General features: G+C 44.5%; 1 protein-coding gene across 10 annotated transcripts in view; it reads right to left on the reverse strand.

Annotated features, from left to right (window-relative positions):
* Positions 1 to 17,513, reverse strand: part of KIF16B (kinesin family member 16B) — a 289,984-nt gene extending 272,471 nt beyond the window's left edge. For 9 of the 10 annotated variants that reach the window (XR_005782154.1, XR_005782151.1, XR_005782153.1 and 6 more), the window contains exon 1: positions 17,377 to 17,513. Coding sequence is in view for 5 of the 10 variants with exons in the window: in XM_040447749.1 (XP_040303683.1) it covers positions 17,377 to 17,423 (47 nt within the window). In the remaining 5 variants the exon portion in view is untranslated. The remainder of the gene's footprint in view (positions 1 to 17,376) is intronic. The other variant, XR_005782152.1, reaches the window with a different exon arrangement.
* Between the last annotated feature and the right edge of the window lie 2,516 nt (positions 17,514 to 20,029).

Genomic DNA, 20,029 nt, shown 5'->3' on the forward strand with positions numbered 1-20,029 from the left:
CACTACCACAATTTACGCAGAAATGAAAGAAATAACCTTGTCATCAAGCCAGAAGGCCCTGAAGTAAGAAAGCCCTCTGATATCATGATGTTCTTTGCAATCAAACAGGCAGAAAGCAAAACAGGTCTGTCCTCATTTCTGGGGCTCAGCTGACCGAACAGTAAATGCACAATAAAGCAGGCCCCTCCTACAACAACTATATGAGGGCAAAGGAAGTCTCTAGTTGCACCTGGCGTTAATACTGGCATCTCTAATTTGGACCTCATTTCAAAGGAGGAGGGGCGAGAGCTAGTACACAATGCACTGGCACTCACTGTCTGAGACCAAGGCCTCATCTTGCGATCACACGATGACATCAAACGAGCAGTTCCACTTCTGTTTCACTCAAGTCCTCAACTCTCAAGTGTCGCCTTTCTGTTCTTTTATGATTAATTATGCTTTTTAATTCAGTCTCCATTCTTCTGCACACTGAGCCCCCTCACGTTTCATGGCTCTGCTCCATTTGCATTTTCAAAGCTTGACAAACCCAGTTCAGCACTTGAAACAGGAAGCTCTCCAACACAAGTGCCAAGAAACAAGGCCCTTAGCTGCCTACAAGCCACATAGGGAAGGGGCTTAAGAACAGCCATGCGTGCCTCTGAAAACAAACAAGTGGATAAAATCACATCACACTGAAGGTGCACAGAGAAAGCAAACTGCTGGTATTGTTCTAGCAAATGCATTATTAACACACAGCCATTGGAAGTTCCTTCAGCTCCTCAAATGAGGTCTCTGGGCCTTCCACGTTGTTCCCTCCATCTGCTATACTTGTCCCTGGCCAACGCCCACTTCCGATCTAGCTAGATGTTTCTCCCCTAAGCACCTTCCCTGATGCCCCAAGTCTGAATTAGACCCCAGCTCTCACCACAAGCTTCCATACATAGTACCACAGGACCTAGTCCAACAAAGACCAGGACAGTGCCTGGCTTATGCACCACTACATCCCCAACATGCAACCCAGCAGCTGCCTTGTGGTTGTTAATGACTATGGGGGGGACGGGGTTTAGAAGGTCAACTATATTCATAATTATACCAGGACATTATTTGCCTTTTTCACTCTCATTCTCTCCCAAGTGCACAGTGGAGTTTTCCAGGGGCTGCAATGTGTGTGATGAATCGTTCTGACAGCTAAAGGAATGTGTGCTTACATACTCCTATGTTTTAAATTTTTCTGTTTTAATTCCTAATGTGGTAAATAATAGACTTACGTAGCCCACAAAAACAAAAGCTCTTTGGGGTCCTCAAAAATTTTTAAGACTGCAGAAATCCCCAAAGCCAAAAACGTTTGAGAATCACTGGTCTAGCACATGGCCTGACACATACCCTGTCATGGTATCCTCCTCTGGAATGTTCTTCCCATCCCTAGAAGGAGCGCCACTCAACACCCCCACCCTCATACATCATGTCTCGAATACACCATCATTACCTAGGGGTCTTCTGAAGCTCCCTTTGTTCCTGTCACTTCCACTAGGTCACGAGCTACTAGAGAGTAGGGACTATGCCCTCGATCGTCTCTGACCAAAGAAAAGGGCTCAATAAAAGCTCAGTAGCTGGACAAAATGTCAAGGTCACCATGAAAACCTCTGCTTTTCACCAAGCTAAGCCTAGTCAGACCACAATGTTCAACTCCTGCCATAACTCCTTACCTATAGACTTGAGCTCACACTATCTTCTTTTCTCCAAATACCCACAGTATTTTATTATCTATATAGTAAAACCAAATACTTGGTGACTAGTAGACTTTGTCCATTTATTACTGAGTTATGTCAGATTGTGCTTTGCCATCACAATATCCACGTGAAATCCTAAAAAGTACAAGACAAAATTATAATAGCACTGATTATGCCTATTCCATGCAAGCACTCTACAGCCAGGATACAAGAAGCATCTAATTTACCTGCTCTTCCATATCCATGCCTCTATCACAGCTTCACTGTACTAAGTACTGTGTGAAAGACTGGGATTACAGGACAGTGAAATCTCTGCCTCGCTAATGTAATCAGTAAACAGTCCAAAGGTATCCTTCCAAGGAAAAGCTCACACACAAAGAAAGTCGTTTCCCATATGCAGAAAGCACTCCATGTCTGCTGAATGAAGGAATGAATAAATGAATCGGAAATAGCAAATCAAGAACTACAAACGTGCTCCAAAGGCTAAGAAAGATGGTACAGAAAATAAATCCGATGTATCTAGGACTGATTAGCAATAGCTCTCTCTCAAAAGTCAGAGCAGAAGAAAAGGGAAAAGGGGAAAGGCAGCAAAAAGAAACAACCACAAAATCCTCCGACTCTTCAAAATCAAAGGAGGGAGGAATTCCAGCCAAGATCAAATTATAATCAAACCAGTTCCACAAGCACTTATGTTCCAGGCAAGGAGGAGTGAAGTCCTTCCGCTGATCCTTTAATTCATTTATTGGTCATTAGAAAGAGCAGAAAATCTGAAAACCACTGGTTAGTAGAAAGTGTAGGCTAAGTTACCATTACCACTGGAAATAAGCTTCCCTTGGGGACAAAAGCCTGCCTTTGCAGTGTCCCATCTTCCCTTCTCACCATCCTCCTGTTTCCAGAACTGGTCCACTACCTGCATCACAGGCTGAGTGTGACCCCACACCTTCCTGAACTCATCTTCAGCGGCTGCCCAACAGTCAACAGAATACAGGCTGCTGACCTCAGTGCTACGAGGGTCTTACAGGTCACCTAAGCTCAAGTTCTTTTAGCCTGACACCAGCCTGGTGATCGGTCATGCAAAGAAATAGGACAGCCAGAAATCACCACACCTGCCTACTCAACAGAATGGCTCCCTTTGTTCTCTGCCTGCCCCTCTACTCAAGCTTGCCACTCTGAACCAGCCACTCATTTGTTAGCCTGAGCTTCCTGAGAACATAGATCATGCCCATTGGTATCCCCAGTGCCTAACTATAATGCTTGGCACTTCGTAGGCGGCCAATGAATGTTTGCAGGATGAAAGACTGTATGAATGATCATAATCATATACACCCACACCTCTTGGTCAAATCATCCCATTTCTATTCTTGTCCCCTTACAGTCCATTCTCCACCAGTGGCCCAAGTGACTTTTGGACAAGTGAAGTCAGATCAGGTCACTCCCATTCTCTCACTCTTGCCATGGCCCTAACCACACTCACAATAAGCCTACAACCTTACCATGGTTTCCTGAGCTCCACATGATGCATCACACTTCCTCCCACATGGCTTCCAGTATCCAGTGCATATTCCAGGCATGTTCTTGCCATAGGGCCTTCGTACTTGCTATTCCTTCTGCCTAGAGGATTCTTCTTAGATATCCCCATAGTTCATCACCTTCTTTTATCTACCCAAAAAGTCCCTTCCTGACCCCTGGTATGGTTAGCTATCCTTTTACCCTGCTTTATTTTCTTTATAGAACTTTTAACTACCTGCCATTACATATGATCTGCTTACTTCCCAGACCTGTGCTGTCCAATATGGCAGTGCCTGGCCACATGTGGCTACTGAGCACTTGAAACGTGGTTAGTCGTGCTGTAAGTATAACAAACATGCCACACTTCTGAGACAGTACAAAAAAGGGATGTAAAATATCTCATTAATACTTACTCTACTGATTTCATATTGAAATGACATTCTGAATATAATGGGTTAAATTAGATTGATAAAGTTAATTTCACCCATTTATTTTTATTTTTTTTTAATGTGACTACCAGAAAATTTTAAATTACATATGTGCGGGACACTGCCTTTCTATTCGACAGTAGTATACTAGAATATAAGCTCTCTGGGGGCAGCAACTTTATCATCCTGTTCAGCAAAGAATCTCCAAACTTTGAAAAGCACCCTGCACACACAGCTGCTCAATAAGTACTTAATGACTAAAATATCTTTCCTCTGCTATGACTCTTTCCCACTGTACAAGGTCCAGATCAAACCTCCCCTCTCCCTGGAAGCTTCCTGGGGTCACCTCACTCAGCATTCATTCCCCCAGCAACCAGCACAGGGTCTGGCACAGTTCGATACACAGTAAGTCCAATAATTCAGCAAGTGGGGGGTGGGGGTGGGCAGGTGGGGAGGACTATTAGTCTCATATTGTAGAAGAAGGCTCTGAAACCCAGAGAAGTAAAATGACACACCCAAACTCACACAATGAGCAAGTGGCAGACCTGGAAAACAAACCCATGTCTTCCAGGCCCAGCCCCTGGCACCTGGCTCTCCACCCAAGGCCCAGGCTAGCAGCCAGGATCACACCCATAGACATGGTTTGATTGTTTGTTTTAGCTATAACCCTAGCCAACATTTGAAATTTTGAGGATTTCAACAGTCCGTGTTCCCATTTTATTCAATACTTGAACACATGTCAAGTACAAGAAAGATATCCAAGAACAAGACAGGAATGGCCCTGGTCCTCATAGAGTAACTCTGACAATAAACCACTAAAAAAGGAAAATACACAGTAGTCCAAATTGTGATAAGAGTGATAAGGAAAATAAAAAATTGAGAAGGGAGATAGGAAATACCAGGCATGGGAGATGATATTTTCAATGAGACAACTGAGGAGGTGACATCTAACTAAGAAGGAAGAAACAGGACATGTGGACATCTGGGTTTCCACACCTGTACCACATGGAAAGGTAAGTGCAAAGGTCCTTGATGGTATCACTGGCTGGAACAGATGGAGTTGCCTCTCGAGACACAGTGTGCAGAACTAGATAGCTTCCCCTTTACAGTACAGAATTATCTCCGGGAAGTGGTGTCCCAGACAGTAAAATAACTACGGTTTCCAGCTTTCCCTGCAGCCAGGTGTGGCCATGTGGCCAATGGGAGGTGAGCACTAGTGACATGTCTCTTCCACACCATGGAGGTGGGTGCACCTCCCTACCCTCCACTTGCCTTCCACTAGCTGGAGAGAGAGGATGGTGAGGCCCCAGAGAATAGAGGCTCCAGGAGCACCAGCTGACTGGGAACTACACACAGTGATCTGCTTACGTGAGCAACAGATAAACAGGTTGGTAACTTTAGTGTGAAGTCTTTAAAACATGGGGGGAAGTTTAGTAGAGAAACTAGCAAGTGCCCCTCCACACACGATTACCTCCCTGACTCAGAGTTTGTAATGTGGACTGTGGAAGGCCTATCTGGTCCCATGTAGGCATTGAGTTTGTAGCCCCTGTACTACAAATTTAACTAATTATGTCTAAAACTGATCCTTGAGGGGTGCCTGGGTGGCTCAGTCGGTTAAGCATCTGACTCTTGTTTTCAGCTCAGGTCATGATCTTTTGGTTCATGTGATCGAGCCCCACGTCAGGCTCTGTGCTGACAGCACAGATCCTGCTTGTGATTCTCTCTCTCTCTGGCCCTGACCCACTTGCTTGTGCATGTTCATGCATGTTTTCTCTCTCTCTCTCTCAAAATAAATGAACTTTAAAAAAAAAAAAATCCTTGACACATCACTAAGACCTGCCTTCCCCCAAACTCACTCCAAATTCCAAACCTTTCCACCCCATCAAGGATGAGAGGTCCCCATGTGTCTTTTCCATTTGACATGTGGAACAATTAATCCAACCAAGGTCTTAACAGCTCAAAGTGTCTGTCTATATTCCAAAAAAAGGATGCCAGGAGGCATAATTCTTCAATCTTTCAAAGAGAGTTATTCTAGGAGAAATGTTATCTATTCTTACCCTTAATATCATATCAGGAAAGACAAAGTTGGCCCTAAGAACAAAAAGAGCTTAATTAAGATGTTTTACAAGACAACTAAACTCATTGTGTGATCTTGGACTGGATTTTAGACCTGAAGAAAGACACTATTGGGGAAATTTGGGAAATGTGAATAAGTCAGATTAAGATTCACTATTGTGAATAGTACTGTATCAGTGTAACTATGCTGGTTTTTAATTACAGTTTTCTAAGATTATAATACTTAGGGAAGTTGGGCAAAAGCCACGTGAAAACTCTGCCCTACTCTGCAACTTTTTGTAAATGTTTCAAAATGAAAAGTTTTTATATATTAAAATAAAATGAAGAAAAGAAGGACTACACCACCTGCGGCTGGAGGAGTTGGGGGGGAATGGGAAGTACTCTGTTGTGCTGGTTCCTAGCAAAGAGTGTTCAAGCAAGAGACCAACTCAGCATTTTAGACAGGGCAGAGTGCTTGCCCAATACTTCCAGGATGCTCAGCAGGTAAGGCATAACCCCACCTCAAAACAAAGAAGAGAAAGAAGAAAAGAAAAGCACCTTATTTGGATCATCAACGTGATCCCAGCCCAGGACTGGTGACATTTTTCTCACAACTGCCTTTCAATCTGATCAAGTAGAGACAGCTCACAGGAAAACTTTAGGAAAAAGAAGAGACCAAAATCTTCATCTCTGCAATTGTTCTCACTTTTGAGCTAGTCTCCATCACCTTGAATTATTTTTCTTAAAACCTTCCTAGGGAACTTTAAGTCCCACTAAGAGGGAGCTCACAGAGTGATTTACCTCTGCCCTAAGCAGAATTTCCAAGCAGAATCACTGTGATGGCTTAGACTCTGTTAATAAAACCCTGAAAATAAGAATCAGCAGGTGTAACCTGGCGAACGACCATGAGGCCATGAGGGCTCAAGAAAGCAAGATCCTGAGAGTAGACATGGCATGGTAGGTTCAGAATCCTAGCCTCTTAAAAGTTGAAAAATCTCCTTCTAAGCTTGATTTATCCTCTTGGGATCATGAGCCCTCCAGCGTCTTAGAGGAAACAGGATTGACTTTCAATCTAACACAATCCTAACTTTGATGTTCTCTCGGGAAAAAAAACAAAATGAGATTTTACCAATTTCTGTTCTGGACAATAAATCCACTACACTAGTGTTTTCCAAACTGCAGATCTTAAAATCAATTTAGCGGGTAACAACTATCTTTTATTTTTTTTTTTTTTTAATGAAACAGTAGAGAATAGAACACATCAGCATGTGGTGAGCTAATACATGTCTTACTGCAGATGTCAGAAATACACAGTCCTGTACAATCATCATCAGCCTTCCAAAACACAAATGTCCTTCATTTTCAGTATGATGAATCCTTTTTCACAAGGTTGGGTAGGGGGGATATTTTAAATGAATCTTATATTCACAATAACTTTTTATTAGAACATCTGAAATGTGTTCCCATGAAGATAAAAATAGTGTTATAAAACTGAAATTTAAAACTTTTCCTGCAGGGGCACCTGAGTGGCTCAGTTGGTTAAGCATGACTCTTGATTTCGGCTCAGGTCATGATATCTGGGTCAGGAGATCCAGCCCTGTGTGGAAGCTGCTTAGGATTCTCAGTCTCCCTCTTCCTCTGCCCCTACCCCCTACCCTGCCCCACCCCCGGCACTCTCTCTCTCTAAAATTAAAAAAAAAAAAAATTAAAAAAAAAACTTTTCCCTTCAAAGTATCTCCCTCAGATATTTATCAACCACAGACACCACCAGCAGACATCACGTTAACCAGTGATCAAGGTCAACATCACCACTAAGAAGACAGACTAACACCACATACCCTGGCATGATGTGAAATGAAGAGCAGAATATTACTTATGTGGTGTTCTCAACAACACTGTCTCTTCAATTCAATCATGATTAAACATCAGAGAAACCCAAACTGAGGGCCATTCCACAGGCTAACTGACTGGCACTCTTTTGAAATTGAGGAACTGTCACAGACCAGAAGAGATTAAGGAGACATGGCAACTAAGTGTGAGGTGGGGTCCTGCACTGGTTGCTGGAACAGAGAAAGGACAGTCAGTTAAAACTATAGTCTCGTTAATAGTCTTGTACAGATAATTTCTTGGTTTGGCAGCTGTACCCTGGTTATGTAAGACATGAGTATTAGGGGAGGTTGGGATTCCAAAATTATTTCAAGATAAAAAGCTAAAAAAACAAAAACAAACAAAAAACACAAAACCTTTTCCTGAAAAAAGGCACATGAGTGTTTTGTCCCATAAACTATGTATCATTTAAACACAGTAAGTGTTTTATCTCCAATTCTCTAACCTTAAGAGATAAACATAATGAGTATTTGATGTGCAATTTGTGTATAATTAACTTAATATGCAGGGAAAGCTCCAAAGCTGTTATTCTTCACCCAGGCTCCTCCTCAGCCCTCTTCTACTTCCTTGTCCTCCTAATATCCAAAAGGAAGATCATCGAAGTTCCCTTTTCCTCCTCACACAGAGCAGTGCGAGACATCCCACAGATGCTGGGTTAGGGGTTCCCGATTCCTTAAAACAGGTGCTGAGCTAGGAGTTCCTGATTTCTTGTAACAGGTGCTGGGCTAGGGGTTCCTGATTCCTTATAAGCATCCAAGATAGGGGAAAGATAGGGGAAACAGGGAGCAAGGGAGGTGGCAGTAATTAATGCACTATTTTCTGAGTACCCTTCTCTGCCAGGCACAGTTCTAGGCTTCAGAGAAACATCCATGAGTAAGACTGACAAGGCTACTGGCTCTCACAGAATTTATGCAAGAACATGATAAAAAAGCAAACACACAAAAATACATTCATATGCACACATACATACACTCAGATAATGTAAATGCTATGAAGCCAGAAAACCAGTGTAATGTGATAAAACTGGGGCCAGGACCCGATCTTTCTCTGATCCCCAGTTTCCTCATCTATAAAATGGAGATAACAGTATTCACCCCTATAGGGCTGTTGCTAGGAATTAAATTAGATAGCAACCACACAAGCCTTAGCAGAGTTCCTAGTACATGAATGAGCCGCTGGCAATAGTAATCGATGACAAAAATCACTGATCAGCACCGTTAGTGAAAGCTCTTTCTCAACTGACTTTAAATTCTACATATCCCACTGAAATTTGTTCAAAGTGTCTATGCTGATGACAGACGTAGTTATTTCTCCCCTACTAAGCAGCAACAATGAATAATGAATGTATTTGGAAATAGAGCAGGAAACAAGCACTCAGCCCAGAGCCCCGGACAGTGAGGGGAAGCTTCCAGGTCCTGCTGGCGGGAACCTCCTCTGAGCTTGATGGGAATTGGCAGGCTGAATCCAAGGGAATGATGCCCGCCTTCCCATGAAGGACTTTTTTCTGGACTGTCTCTGCAACTGGAGCCGGATGGAATGTAGTCAGGCCACCAAAACAAACCAGAGGCTCTCAGTCCTGGGGAAGGGGTTGGGAATTATAAGGCACTATCACATCCTCCCCCAGCCTCCCCCAGTCTAGGTGGGACTAGAACGTTTTCCTTCCCAAAACAAGCTTCAGCAAGACGGCTTCCCACTTCTAGAACACCCAAAAACAGCAAAAGCTATTGAAACAATTTAGAAAATTAACCATGAAATGAGGATGTGTAAAATGAATCAACCTCACACCAAAGCGCTATGTATTATACAGCTGGACCTTTCTCAATAACCTCTGACACACAGACAGCAAGACAAACACACTCTGGATCTCTCACCCACAGCCTCCATGAATAAAACAAAGAAAAAGTTACTACCAAATCATGCTTATTTAACACTCTGGGTCACTAAAGAGCATTTTTAAACCACTAGTACTCATAGCTTATTTAAGTGCATTATATACATTAAGATATTTTTAAATTTTGTATATGAGAAAACACCAGTCACTCGCTTCACGTTACTTGCCAAGTCCGTCTAAAAGAAGGGATAAAACCTCCATGCGCTCCCAATCCCGTGAGTCAATGACAGCGTGACCCTCCCTGGGGAACCTCACTCACCCGGAGCATCACAGCTGCCCCACACCCCGTGAGAGAAACCTCTAGCCATCCCTACCTCCCTCCCTTGCCTCCCCCCACAGCCTTCTTTTCTCTCACCCCTACCTCCCCGTTTTCTGTTCCACTTCTTTAAAACAAACACAAACACACCACACCTCTCCTTTGCCTCGCCCAGGTTTGTGGTGCCCAGGTGAGGGCTGGGGCCCAAGTCTGGCCATGTGCCTCACAGAAGCAGAGCAGCAGTACTATTTACTGAGTTACCATATAAGAAATTAAAACTGAGAAATTTCTAAAACATAGAACGGCACATAGAGCCACGACATCGCGGTACATCAACGATGCTCCTGGAAAACTCCGCCACGCCCCCATGAGAGAAGGGTGAAAAGAGCAACAATCTTAGTATTACTGCAAAAGTAGTTCTGACTTTGGCAACTCCCTAAAAGAATCTCAGTGATTCCCAGCTGTCCCTGGTCCACCCTGAGAATCAATGTCCTACAAAAAGAGAACTGAGTCTTAAAGAGCAAGTGTCACACAGCCAGTTACACTGTTCTGCTACCAACCCTTCCTTCTTTACTATCGTTCTCCTTGGAAACAAAGCTCACTTCCACCACATCCACCATCACCTTCAAGAAACCCACATCCAAATGCACACCGCAGGGCTGATACTTCACCTGAGTCCCTACCGCCTGGATCCCCCACCAGCATCCAGAGCCAACTCAACTCATCATCATGCCCCTCCACCCCAACCAGCTCACCTTGGCAGCCTAACTTTGCGGGGGAGTCATTCTCCCACTTATATCCCAAACCACTCAGTCATCTTTGATTCTTGCCTCTCTGTGTACTGCTGATTGGTCTTCAGGGTGTCTCTTACATATGTAAACAGTAGGGTATAAAACAGTGTACACATTATGTTGCTACACAAGGAAAAAAAAAAAGGCTGGATTCCAATGCATCAAGTTTACACGTAGCTATCCCTGGATCATGGAGTTATGAGCTATTTTCAATTCGATTTCTTTGACATACTTGTCTTCAGAGCATGCATTGTTTTATAAGCGTATATTATTTTCACAGTCAGAAAATATGCTAAAACCTTCTTCAAGATTTTGCTTGCAAGTTATATCCTTCGACTGTGCCCCTTCCTATGTTAAAAGAAAACCACAGGCCAAAATGGGAGTTACTTATGCTAGGCCAAGTCACCAAAGTGGGGCTTAATATCTAACCTAACTGTACTTTCAACCTCTCCCAGGAACATAGTCGGCCAACAATTCTCTGGTCAGCACCATGGAGGTAGGAAGACACAGTGATCCACCTAATAAGACTCTTTGTTCTCCCTCAGGGAAGGTGACCTTGCCTGAAACAATCTTTTCTTCTGCTAATAAATTCTCACCCCATCCTCCTTCCTATAAAAACCTTCCATTTTGTACAACTCCTTGGAGCTCCTTACAATTTGCTAGACAGGGATGCCGCCTGATTCACGAATTGCTTAATAAAGCCTATTAGATTTTTGAATTTACTTGGTTGAATTTCAAAACCTATTAAGACTCCAATCTAGTCCAGAATCACATCGTCATGGGTCATGTTTCAGTTTTTATGGTCTTCCTGCACTGGCCTCTGCCCACTCACACAGACATTTAGGCCCCGGGTCTTGCATCCCAGAGTATGATAGGAAAGCCAACGGGGTAATACTAGTGCATAAGAGGCACTTAGCACAGCACTTGGCAAATACTAAATAAAAGCTCATTGTTGCTGGTCCTGGTAGCAGTTCTCCACACTGCTATTAGATGAAACTTCTGAAAATATAAAATGGCAAATGACAACCCTGTTTTAAAACCATCAGTAGCCCCCAATGACTAAAAATAATAGCCAAGATTTACAGAGCCCTTGCTCTGGGGCCCAACAGCATTAGCAAGTGTTAGCGCACTCAGGCACCATCTCAGCCCACAAGGTGGGTCCTGTGAAGATCTCCATTTTATACTTGAAGACACTGAACCACAGAGCACTTACGCGCCAAGGCAGGAAGCTAAGAAGCGGCAAATCTGGGACTCAAGCCAGCTCAGTCTTACCGCCGGAGAGAACTTTCCACGATGATGGGCATGCTCTATGTCTGCACTGTTGAATACGTGGGCTACTGAGTGTTTGGAATGTGACTGGCGCCAGTGAGCAACTACAATTGAAATCTCCCTTAATGTTAACTGAAATAGCCCCATGCGGCCCACAGCCACGTACCCGCCAGCAAACTGGAGCATAAAAGGATAAAAGCCCAAGCTTAACAAAGGAAAGTCCTCACAACACCCTGTCTACCTACCTGTCAACTGATTCTTACAAGAAGCTTCGGTTGGTCTAAAACCCCTTGTAACTGTACTGGTTCCTACCTGCCTGGCTGTCCCCTGCCCTCTGCTCATTTCAGTGTCTGTATAATGGAGGAGCTTCAGAAATGACAGGAAGGTAGACTTGGCACAAATCCAGACCCCAGTGGCTATTATCCAAGGGTCTCAGTTTCCCCTCTGTAAAATGGGCATAATCAAGCCCTCAGTCACTCAGTTGGTGGGAGCAGGAAAGGAAGTTGCCAAGGTAAAGAAATGAGCATGATGCCTGAGACATGGCAGCGTCTTGATAGATGTCTCCCACCCTTAACACCCGAGCCATCTGTTGTCTTCATCACAGATCCAAGAGACCACCCTGACACTCGTAAAATAAGACTTTAGTACACCCTAAAGCTGTCAATCCCAAAATACCACTGACAGTTTTTCTTCTTCTCTTTTTAACTTGATAGACATGACTGTAGGGTCCACCTGAGAGGCTAATCCGGAAAGAAAGCTAAGAACAGTCAGAAAAGGGAAGGACTGAGGGGGGGGTCTTGCCTCATTAGATAAGAAAGCACGTTAAAAAGCTATCACTTGGCATGTTGCCAGCACTCGCAAATTTTTTTTGGCAAAAAAAATTTCAAAAACTTACTATTAAAGTTGCCATCATTAAAATGTGAAAACAACAGCAATAACAATAACTGATCCTTACAGAGCCCTTGCTGCATGCCAGGCACTGTGTGGAGGGCTTTATCCACATGCATGATCTCATTTGAACCCCACGACGGTTGTTTTTCAGACTGACAACTGCAACTCATTAATAGATCTTGGAAGTCAATCTAGTGGATCTAGAAATAGCATTCTTTTTAACAAGACAATAGAATAAAATAGGACAGGACAGAAAATATGAGGGAACTGCATGTAACACCTCACGAATCTTTTACGTATTTACAGAACTTCAATTTCAAATGTGTCATCTTGTCAATCACAGTAACAAAATACATAAAAAAGACCTTGCCTCACAATCTATAAGGCCTGTACAATTACAATCACCATTTCACAGTTGCGAAAACTGAGGTTTAAAACAATTAAGTGTCTTGCTCAAATTTACCCAGCTTGTAAATGACAGCCAAAACTGGGACCCACGCAGTCTGCCCTCAGACCCCAGCCCCATCAACACTGGCAAATCAATGGGACAGGATAGATGGTGCAAAAGAATCACCTAGTGTTTCTGCAAAAAAAAAGCAAACAACTGAAAACAAAAGGAAATGAACGAATTAGTTACCAAATCATTATTTTGTTCTCTTCAGAAGGGAAAAGAAGTATCTTGTAAAATTGTAAAACATGAAACCGATAAAAAAGAAAAGGCCGGGCCTAAGAACAATGGGAGATATCACAAAGAAAAAGGCATGCATAAGACATACGTACATAAGGCATAAAAAGACGATACATAAATGTTAAACTTTTGCCCATAAAAGCAATGAACAAATTAAGTTTCTGCAAAAATTTTACTCATTTTCAAAAAGTACAGGGCTGACTGCCCTCCGAAACTGATTTCAGGCAGGGTGCCTGGGTGGCTCTGTCAGTGAAGCATAGACTCTGGATTTCAGCTCAGGTCATGATCTCACATTTCATTAGTTCAGGCCCCACCTCAGCTTTGCACTGACAGCGCAGAGTCTGCTTGGGATTCTCTCTCTCACTCTCGCTCCCTCTGTCCCTCTCAAACTAAATAAATATTAAAAGAAAGAAGAGAAAAGAAAAAGAAAACTGACTTCGAGCAAGTTAACTATGTTTCCCAATCTGTACAATGGCACGACAATAATAGTCTGTACCTACTAAGACTGTAACAAAGATTAAATTAGATTTTGTACCACTGCCACAGAGCAAACTCTCACATAAAGTAGCTGCTGTTATGTGATGCAAAATAACAGTTCTTTCAAACCTGAAACTACTACTTCTGCCCCACCAAAGTAAAAACAAAGGCACTGCATCTTAGCCTGAATCAAGCACTGGGTGCTTGTTCGCAAGGACTAGTTACTGCAAAGGCTCCTGGCTCAGAAAGTCAGCATCCCCCTGCCATGCCTCCATCCTTTCAGAGCCAAGCTCCAAGAGCGATCCTCACCTCCCAAAACCTCAGGCCTTTGCTTTCTGTCGATTGCTTCCTCTTTGCCTAAATCTCCTCTGAAGATTAACAAAACAAAAATTTTACATCTGCACCTACATCCCTACCTGCATCCTTACACATACGTCTTGGTAGACAGAAATATAATCCATAAAATAAAATCTTTATAAATGAAACTGTCCAATCAGTGGATTTATTAAATTCCAATCTTGATAGCTACCGTCAAATTCCCACTAAGAAAGTGTTCAGGCGTTTTGACCCCCTATGATTTCATCACCACTTTCACCAGCACCTGATGTTCAGTTAAGGTCCACCAAGCTCACTGATAAACAATAGTTTCTTACTGCTATTATAATTTGCATGTTTAGGTCAAGTACTTCTGCTCGGCCATTTGTACATCTCTTTCCATTTCATGTCCAACTTCTGGATCATTGTCTCTCCTTGAAACTGCCTTTTGGAAGGTTACCAAGGCTCCTGTCTCCAAGACCAAGGACCTCATCTTACTCACATCCTCAGGGCACCATCTTGGCAACATCTGACAGCAAAAACCATCACCTCCTTCAAGAGACACTTCTCCTTTCTCTGTTATGACAATTTGCTATGCTAATTCTGCTTCATGAGGGGCAAGCCAATCTTCTCCCTAGAATCCTAAAGAAAAGCATATCCCAGTATCCAATCCTTTTCTTCTTACTGTAACGTTATTTTTGTAACCTGCTATATATATAGATATATATATCTATATATATAGATAGATAGATATACACACATAAGTATATGTATATGCGTGTATGCATGCATATATATGTGCATATATATATATATATATGCTTTATAAAGATAAGATTTTCTCCTCCTGAGAAATCTCACTGTAATACTCTTAAATTGTCCTCCATGTGCAAAAGATTTCCAAATGTCAGTCTTCAAATCACCTGAGACATAAACCCATGTTTCTAAAAGTCTAGCGAACGCCACCAAAGAGACAGATGCCCTTCCCACACAACAGGGTCAACACGAGGGCAGCACTCACTCTGTGCCCACACGGTGCTTGTACTTGACACACTGTATCCCGTTTCCAAAAGGTTATATACCAACCTCATTACACACCTTCCCCAAACCTCTTCTACCTCCTTGACCATCAAACTTCAGTTAACGGTTCTCTGTTCTTCCCCGTCCTCCTCCTTCCCATCCAAGGACCTGCCAAATCCTGTCGATTCTGCCAGTAAACTGTCTTGGTGTACATACCCAGCCTTCCCATTTCTGCCTTTGGTTCAGACCACTACTTCCTTACCTCTTGCCCTAATCCTGATACCACCACCAGAGTTCTCTGCTGAAAGCATAAATACCACCACTTCAATCTACCTCCTCAAATCACATGACTTTGGATGTTTCCTGCAGCCACTCCATGTAACTGGCTCCAGGCCTACACTGGCAAAGGACTGCACCTGCACCATCCCTCCCAACCAGCCCCATGTTTTAGGAGAGTCCTGCCAGGGTGTAGTCCCTACCCCATCAGACAGTAGGCTCTTAAGAAGACATTCATCAAACCTCATTCACCTTAGGGGCACCTGGGTGGCTCAGTCGGTTAAGCGATTGACTGGCTCAGGTCATGATCTTGCAGTTCATGAGTTTGGGGCCCCTTGTCAGGCTCTTTGCTGACAGCTCAGAGCCTGGAGCCTGCTTCAGATTCAGTGTCTCCCTCTCTGTCTCTCTCTCTGTCTCTCTCTCTTTGCCCCTTCCCCCACTCATACTCTCTCTCTCAAAAATAAACATTAAAAAATTTAAAAAAACAAACTCATTCACCTTATTAAAAAAATAAAAAACACCTTATTCACCTTGTTCCCCAGATAGCACTCAGGACAGTGCCTTGCATTTGGCAGGTGCTTTCTAAAGTTACTCAATACAATCTTCTAGCATGTGTTCATGTTATTCCAAAGAGCGAGAGGAACTTCTTTATACATGTAAATCCAGAATAAAGAAAAATCTTTTTAAATGGTCTAAATGACTTAGGAATCTGTCCTGTATGACTGAATACACAGAAAAACATCCATATTCTCTTCAGACTTACAAAAAAGTCAAACTCCTTCCCTAAAAAGCTTTACAAGTAACTTAAAAATGACAAAAGCACTGGTTTACAATAGCTACAACCCAGAATGATTCCCTATTTGCCAAGAGAAAAAGGGAGATTCGGGTGAGTCGAGGAAGATTCTGGCAATCACTTGATTTTATGATCCTCTGATGCCCCAAACAGCTGTCAGAACCACCAAACAATGACCTCCACAAGTTGACATTAGAAAGTGGAAAAGCCATATGGTAAGTCAAATGTCCAACAACTTGACTGAGAAGCCAATAAAAACAAATGGCCTTGTGTGAACTTGGCCTGTCAATTCAGAAGGACACATACCATTTACGTCTACTTCATTCTTTAAAGTTAAACCAATTTAAAAACTCTTCTAAAGCATCTTCCTAAACTGATTATAAAGAGGTCATTGAGAAGCAAGCACAGATTGTTTTTTCAGTGAATAAAGAGTCAAATCATTCTGAAAAGCATTACTTTGTTGAAAAATACAAGATTAAATTCTAAATGTGTTTATAGCTCTTCCCCTCTGTTAACACCAGAGGATTTCAAACACGTGTGCCTAAGTGTCCTTGATTTTTTTCCCCCTCTGAAGTCAAAACTTTGCTAAAGTTTCCCATACACTCTTGAACGTGAAGTTAAGAATTGCTAAGTTACTGATTAGAAGTTAGGGTTCCAATTCAGGGACTCGAAATCCTCGCTCACTGAGAAATTAAACAGTAACATTACTGTTACTAGAGAACTTCTGAGTTGACAGAGTTGAGGAGAGCTCCTCTGACAGCTGAGGTGTCCCATAACCACTCTCATATTCCCCCCAAAGGAGGCTACGCCTTCATGAAAGTGATCCCTTGCCGCGCCGCGGCCGGCCCCCCCCCGGCACGCAAACCTCCACAAGTTAATATGGCAGGAATCTTCTACGTGGCTTCGTGAACTCCGTACCCCCAGGGTCCCCAACAGGACAGGGTAAAAGGGACAGCAAAGCATGAAGTGCTCCAGGCCCCCAGAGGCCACAGCCAGGGAGCAGTGGGCCGCAGACCGTCCCGTGACACTTAGGTCCAGGCTGCCCTTCGAAGGGACTTGGAGACGAGGCTCATCCGAGTGGGGGCGCATCGGGGGGCCGCCTAAGGCCTCCCCCAACTCACCTGCGATTCATGGGCCGGACCCTCACGGCCACCTTGACCGATGCCATCGCTCATCCCGGCCTGGCCCACGCGGGCTCCCACCTGCCCAGCGCCCCACGGCAGCCGGCTACTCTAGCGACTCTGCCCTCCGCTCCCGCCCACTTCCCTCTCTCTACCCCCGCCCCTCCGCTCCAGGCCGGACTGGGCGTCCCGCGGCGGCCCCACCTGCCGGGCCACTGAGCATGCCCAGAGCGACTCCGGCCCGCGTGATCCTCGCGCCGGGGTTTGGCTGCGGCCGGGCGGCGAAGAGGGGCGGGGTCGGGATGCCCGAACACCGCCACCTAAGGTCGCCTAGTCAGGAAGAGCCTCCGCGCAGGCGGTGGCCTGTAAGTCACCCAGGGTTACCGGAGAGGAGTGATTTCAGGAAAGCTACAACCCAGCCTTATCACCTGAAAACCTAGGGAGGAGGAAGAAAGGGAAGGGGTCGCAGTAACTTAGAGCCAGAGCGAAGACCTCAGTCCTGGGGCCCAGATGACCGAAAACAGTGTGTCAACCCATAACAAGACCTGGTTTTACCCCATTGTGCAAGAGTTAGCTCATCCAATTTACAGAACAAGAATCTGAGGCGCAGAGATTATCATACTTGTTTGTGGGTTGTCCCACTAGGTACTTCTCTGCTGCTCTAAGACTACCCAACCAAGGGGTGTGTTTTGGACCGCTCAATTCAGGGATGACGAGAAATGAAAATAAAAAGGGTACTAGATGTTTTTAAACTGCTGGCGAGAATGGCTACACTGACTGAAATCAGATCTTCATTGGACTTTTTTGCATTTGTTACAGTTTAGTAGTTCAGTTTTAATCATAACATAGGCGTGAAAACGACCCTCTCTTTAAAGCTTAGGGCATAAGAAGTGAGGCCTGACCCAGCCTTTTTTCCTGAGTCCTCCTCTCCCCGTTGCCCTCTCCCGAAGAATATAAATTCATTCATTCAGCTATGCATTCACATATTCCTTCACACACACCCAGGAAGCCACCTGTGACCACAGCCAAGACCTGAGTTCGGCCTTCCTCCTACTGCCCCATTCAGAGCCGCTCAGCCCACCCCAGCCCAGCTCCAGGACCCCTCCCTTCCTGCCCCTTAGGGCAGCTGATGGTCAGGATCTGGCAGGCCCACTGTAGCAGGTCCTCGAGATCCACCAGGCTCTGGAGTCCCCCTAGGGCTGAGAAGGGAAGCTCTGCCCTCACCCCTCTCCCTCCCTGCGGGTATTTCACACTCCCAGGGTGTCTGAGTGTCTGGAGCAGTGGCTTTCTGTTCAGATGAAGGGACCAGGGCCAGGCAAGAGGGACTGCTCGTCCAGGAAGCCAAGCTGTAACAGAGGCCTTAGGGAGTGGACACCGGGCTGCTAGATTTGAGCCCCAGCTCCTACACTAGTCTTGGGCGTCCTGCAGTCTGCATTACTAGGCACCTCTGAGGCTTTTTGCCTGAAGGCAAATCGGAAACAACTCCCTGGAGTTGATTAATGCATTAAGTGAGATGATGTCAGCAAACGTGACCCACTCAGATTAAGGAATCATTACTTCTGCTTCCCTAGAGCCCCGCGGCTAGCCCGGAATCAGCATCCCATTTGTTTTCCAGAGCGCTGAAAACCCAGGGTTTTTCCCACTTGAGCGAGCAGAGCTGGGTGCAGATTTCACCACTGCTGGCTGCAAGAAAACAAGGACCGCCGGAAGCTGGACCGGGCCGCGCGAAACATGCGCAGTAGCGGCGGGCTGCTTGGAGGCGCGGCCAGGGAGCCGGCGCACCGCCCCCGCCGCCCCGGGCAGGGGCGGGGTCCGCCTTATAAGGGAGCTGAGCGGGGACAAACAGCGCGTGCCCAATTCGCAGGGGTGGGTGGGGGGCGTGCAGCCCGACCCTGGAGCGAATCACCGCCACCCATGTTCGCGACCACGCTCCCGGGTCTGGGCGCACCGAACACCCGACTGGCCCACCCCCGGCAATGCCAGCTCAATTCTTAAAGACAACGAATTGAACTTTATAGGAGGAGCTCTAGCTTACTCATAAAGCGATTTTCTGTGCCTGGGGTTTTATTGGTTGGTTGGTTGGTTGGTTGGTTGGTTGGTTGGTTGGTTAGTGGTGAGGTTTAATTCATTATTTCGTTCGTTAGCTTCTTTTCAGCAGCCTACACACGCCTATAAGCCCCTGACCTCCCATGACCTTGCCATTTGACACAGAGCATCGCAGACACACTAGACCCCACACATCTGGCATAGAGGTTTTGACTAGGTGGCAGTGAAGCTCCAACTCACAGAGGGACAATGGGGAGTTGGGAAAAGAGGTACTTTGCTTGTTTTGATGTAGTTTATTTGAGTCTTCATTTATTTTTTTTCTGATGTTTAGCAATCTCTGTACTGCCAAATAGTTGTGAGTGATTGAAACTCCCTGAGTCTTAGCTTCTTCATTTCAAAGTGAGATAGCACTAGAATAGAATGTTCACTCTGCCTACAAATATTCGAATCATCTTGAAATACCATCATCAGAAAACAAACAAACAAACAAAAAAAAAAAAAAACAATATCCCTATCAGCTATATATACAGCGATGTATTTCTTCCCCTAGCCTCTGAGGAATAAAATTGATTTACTCTCTCACAAACATGACTTTTAAAAAACCTTG

The sequence above is a fragment of the Herpailurus yagouaroundi genome, unplaced genomic scaffold (genome assembly GCF_014898765.1).
Source record: "Herpailurus yagouaroundi ecotype Mexico unplaced genomic scaffold, PumYag 196, whole genome shotgun sequence".
In the NCBI taxonomy this organism is placed as follows: Eukaryota; Metazoa; Chordata; class Mammalia; order Carnivora; family Felidae; genus Herpailurus; species Herpailurus yagouaroundi.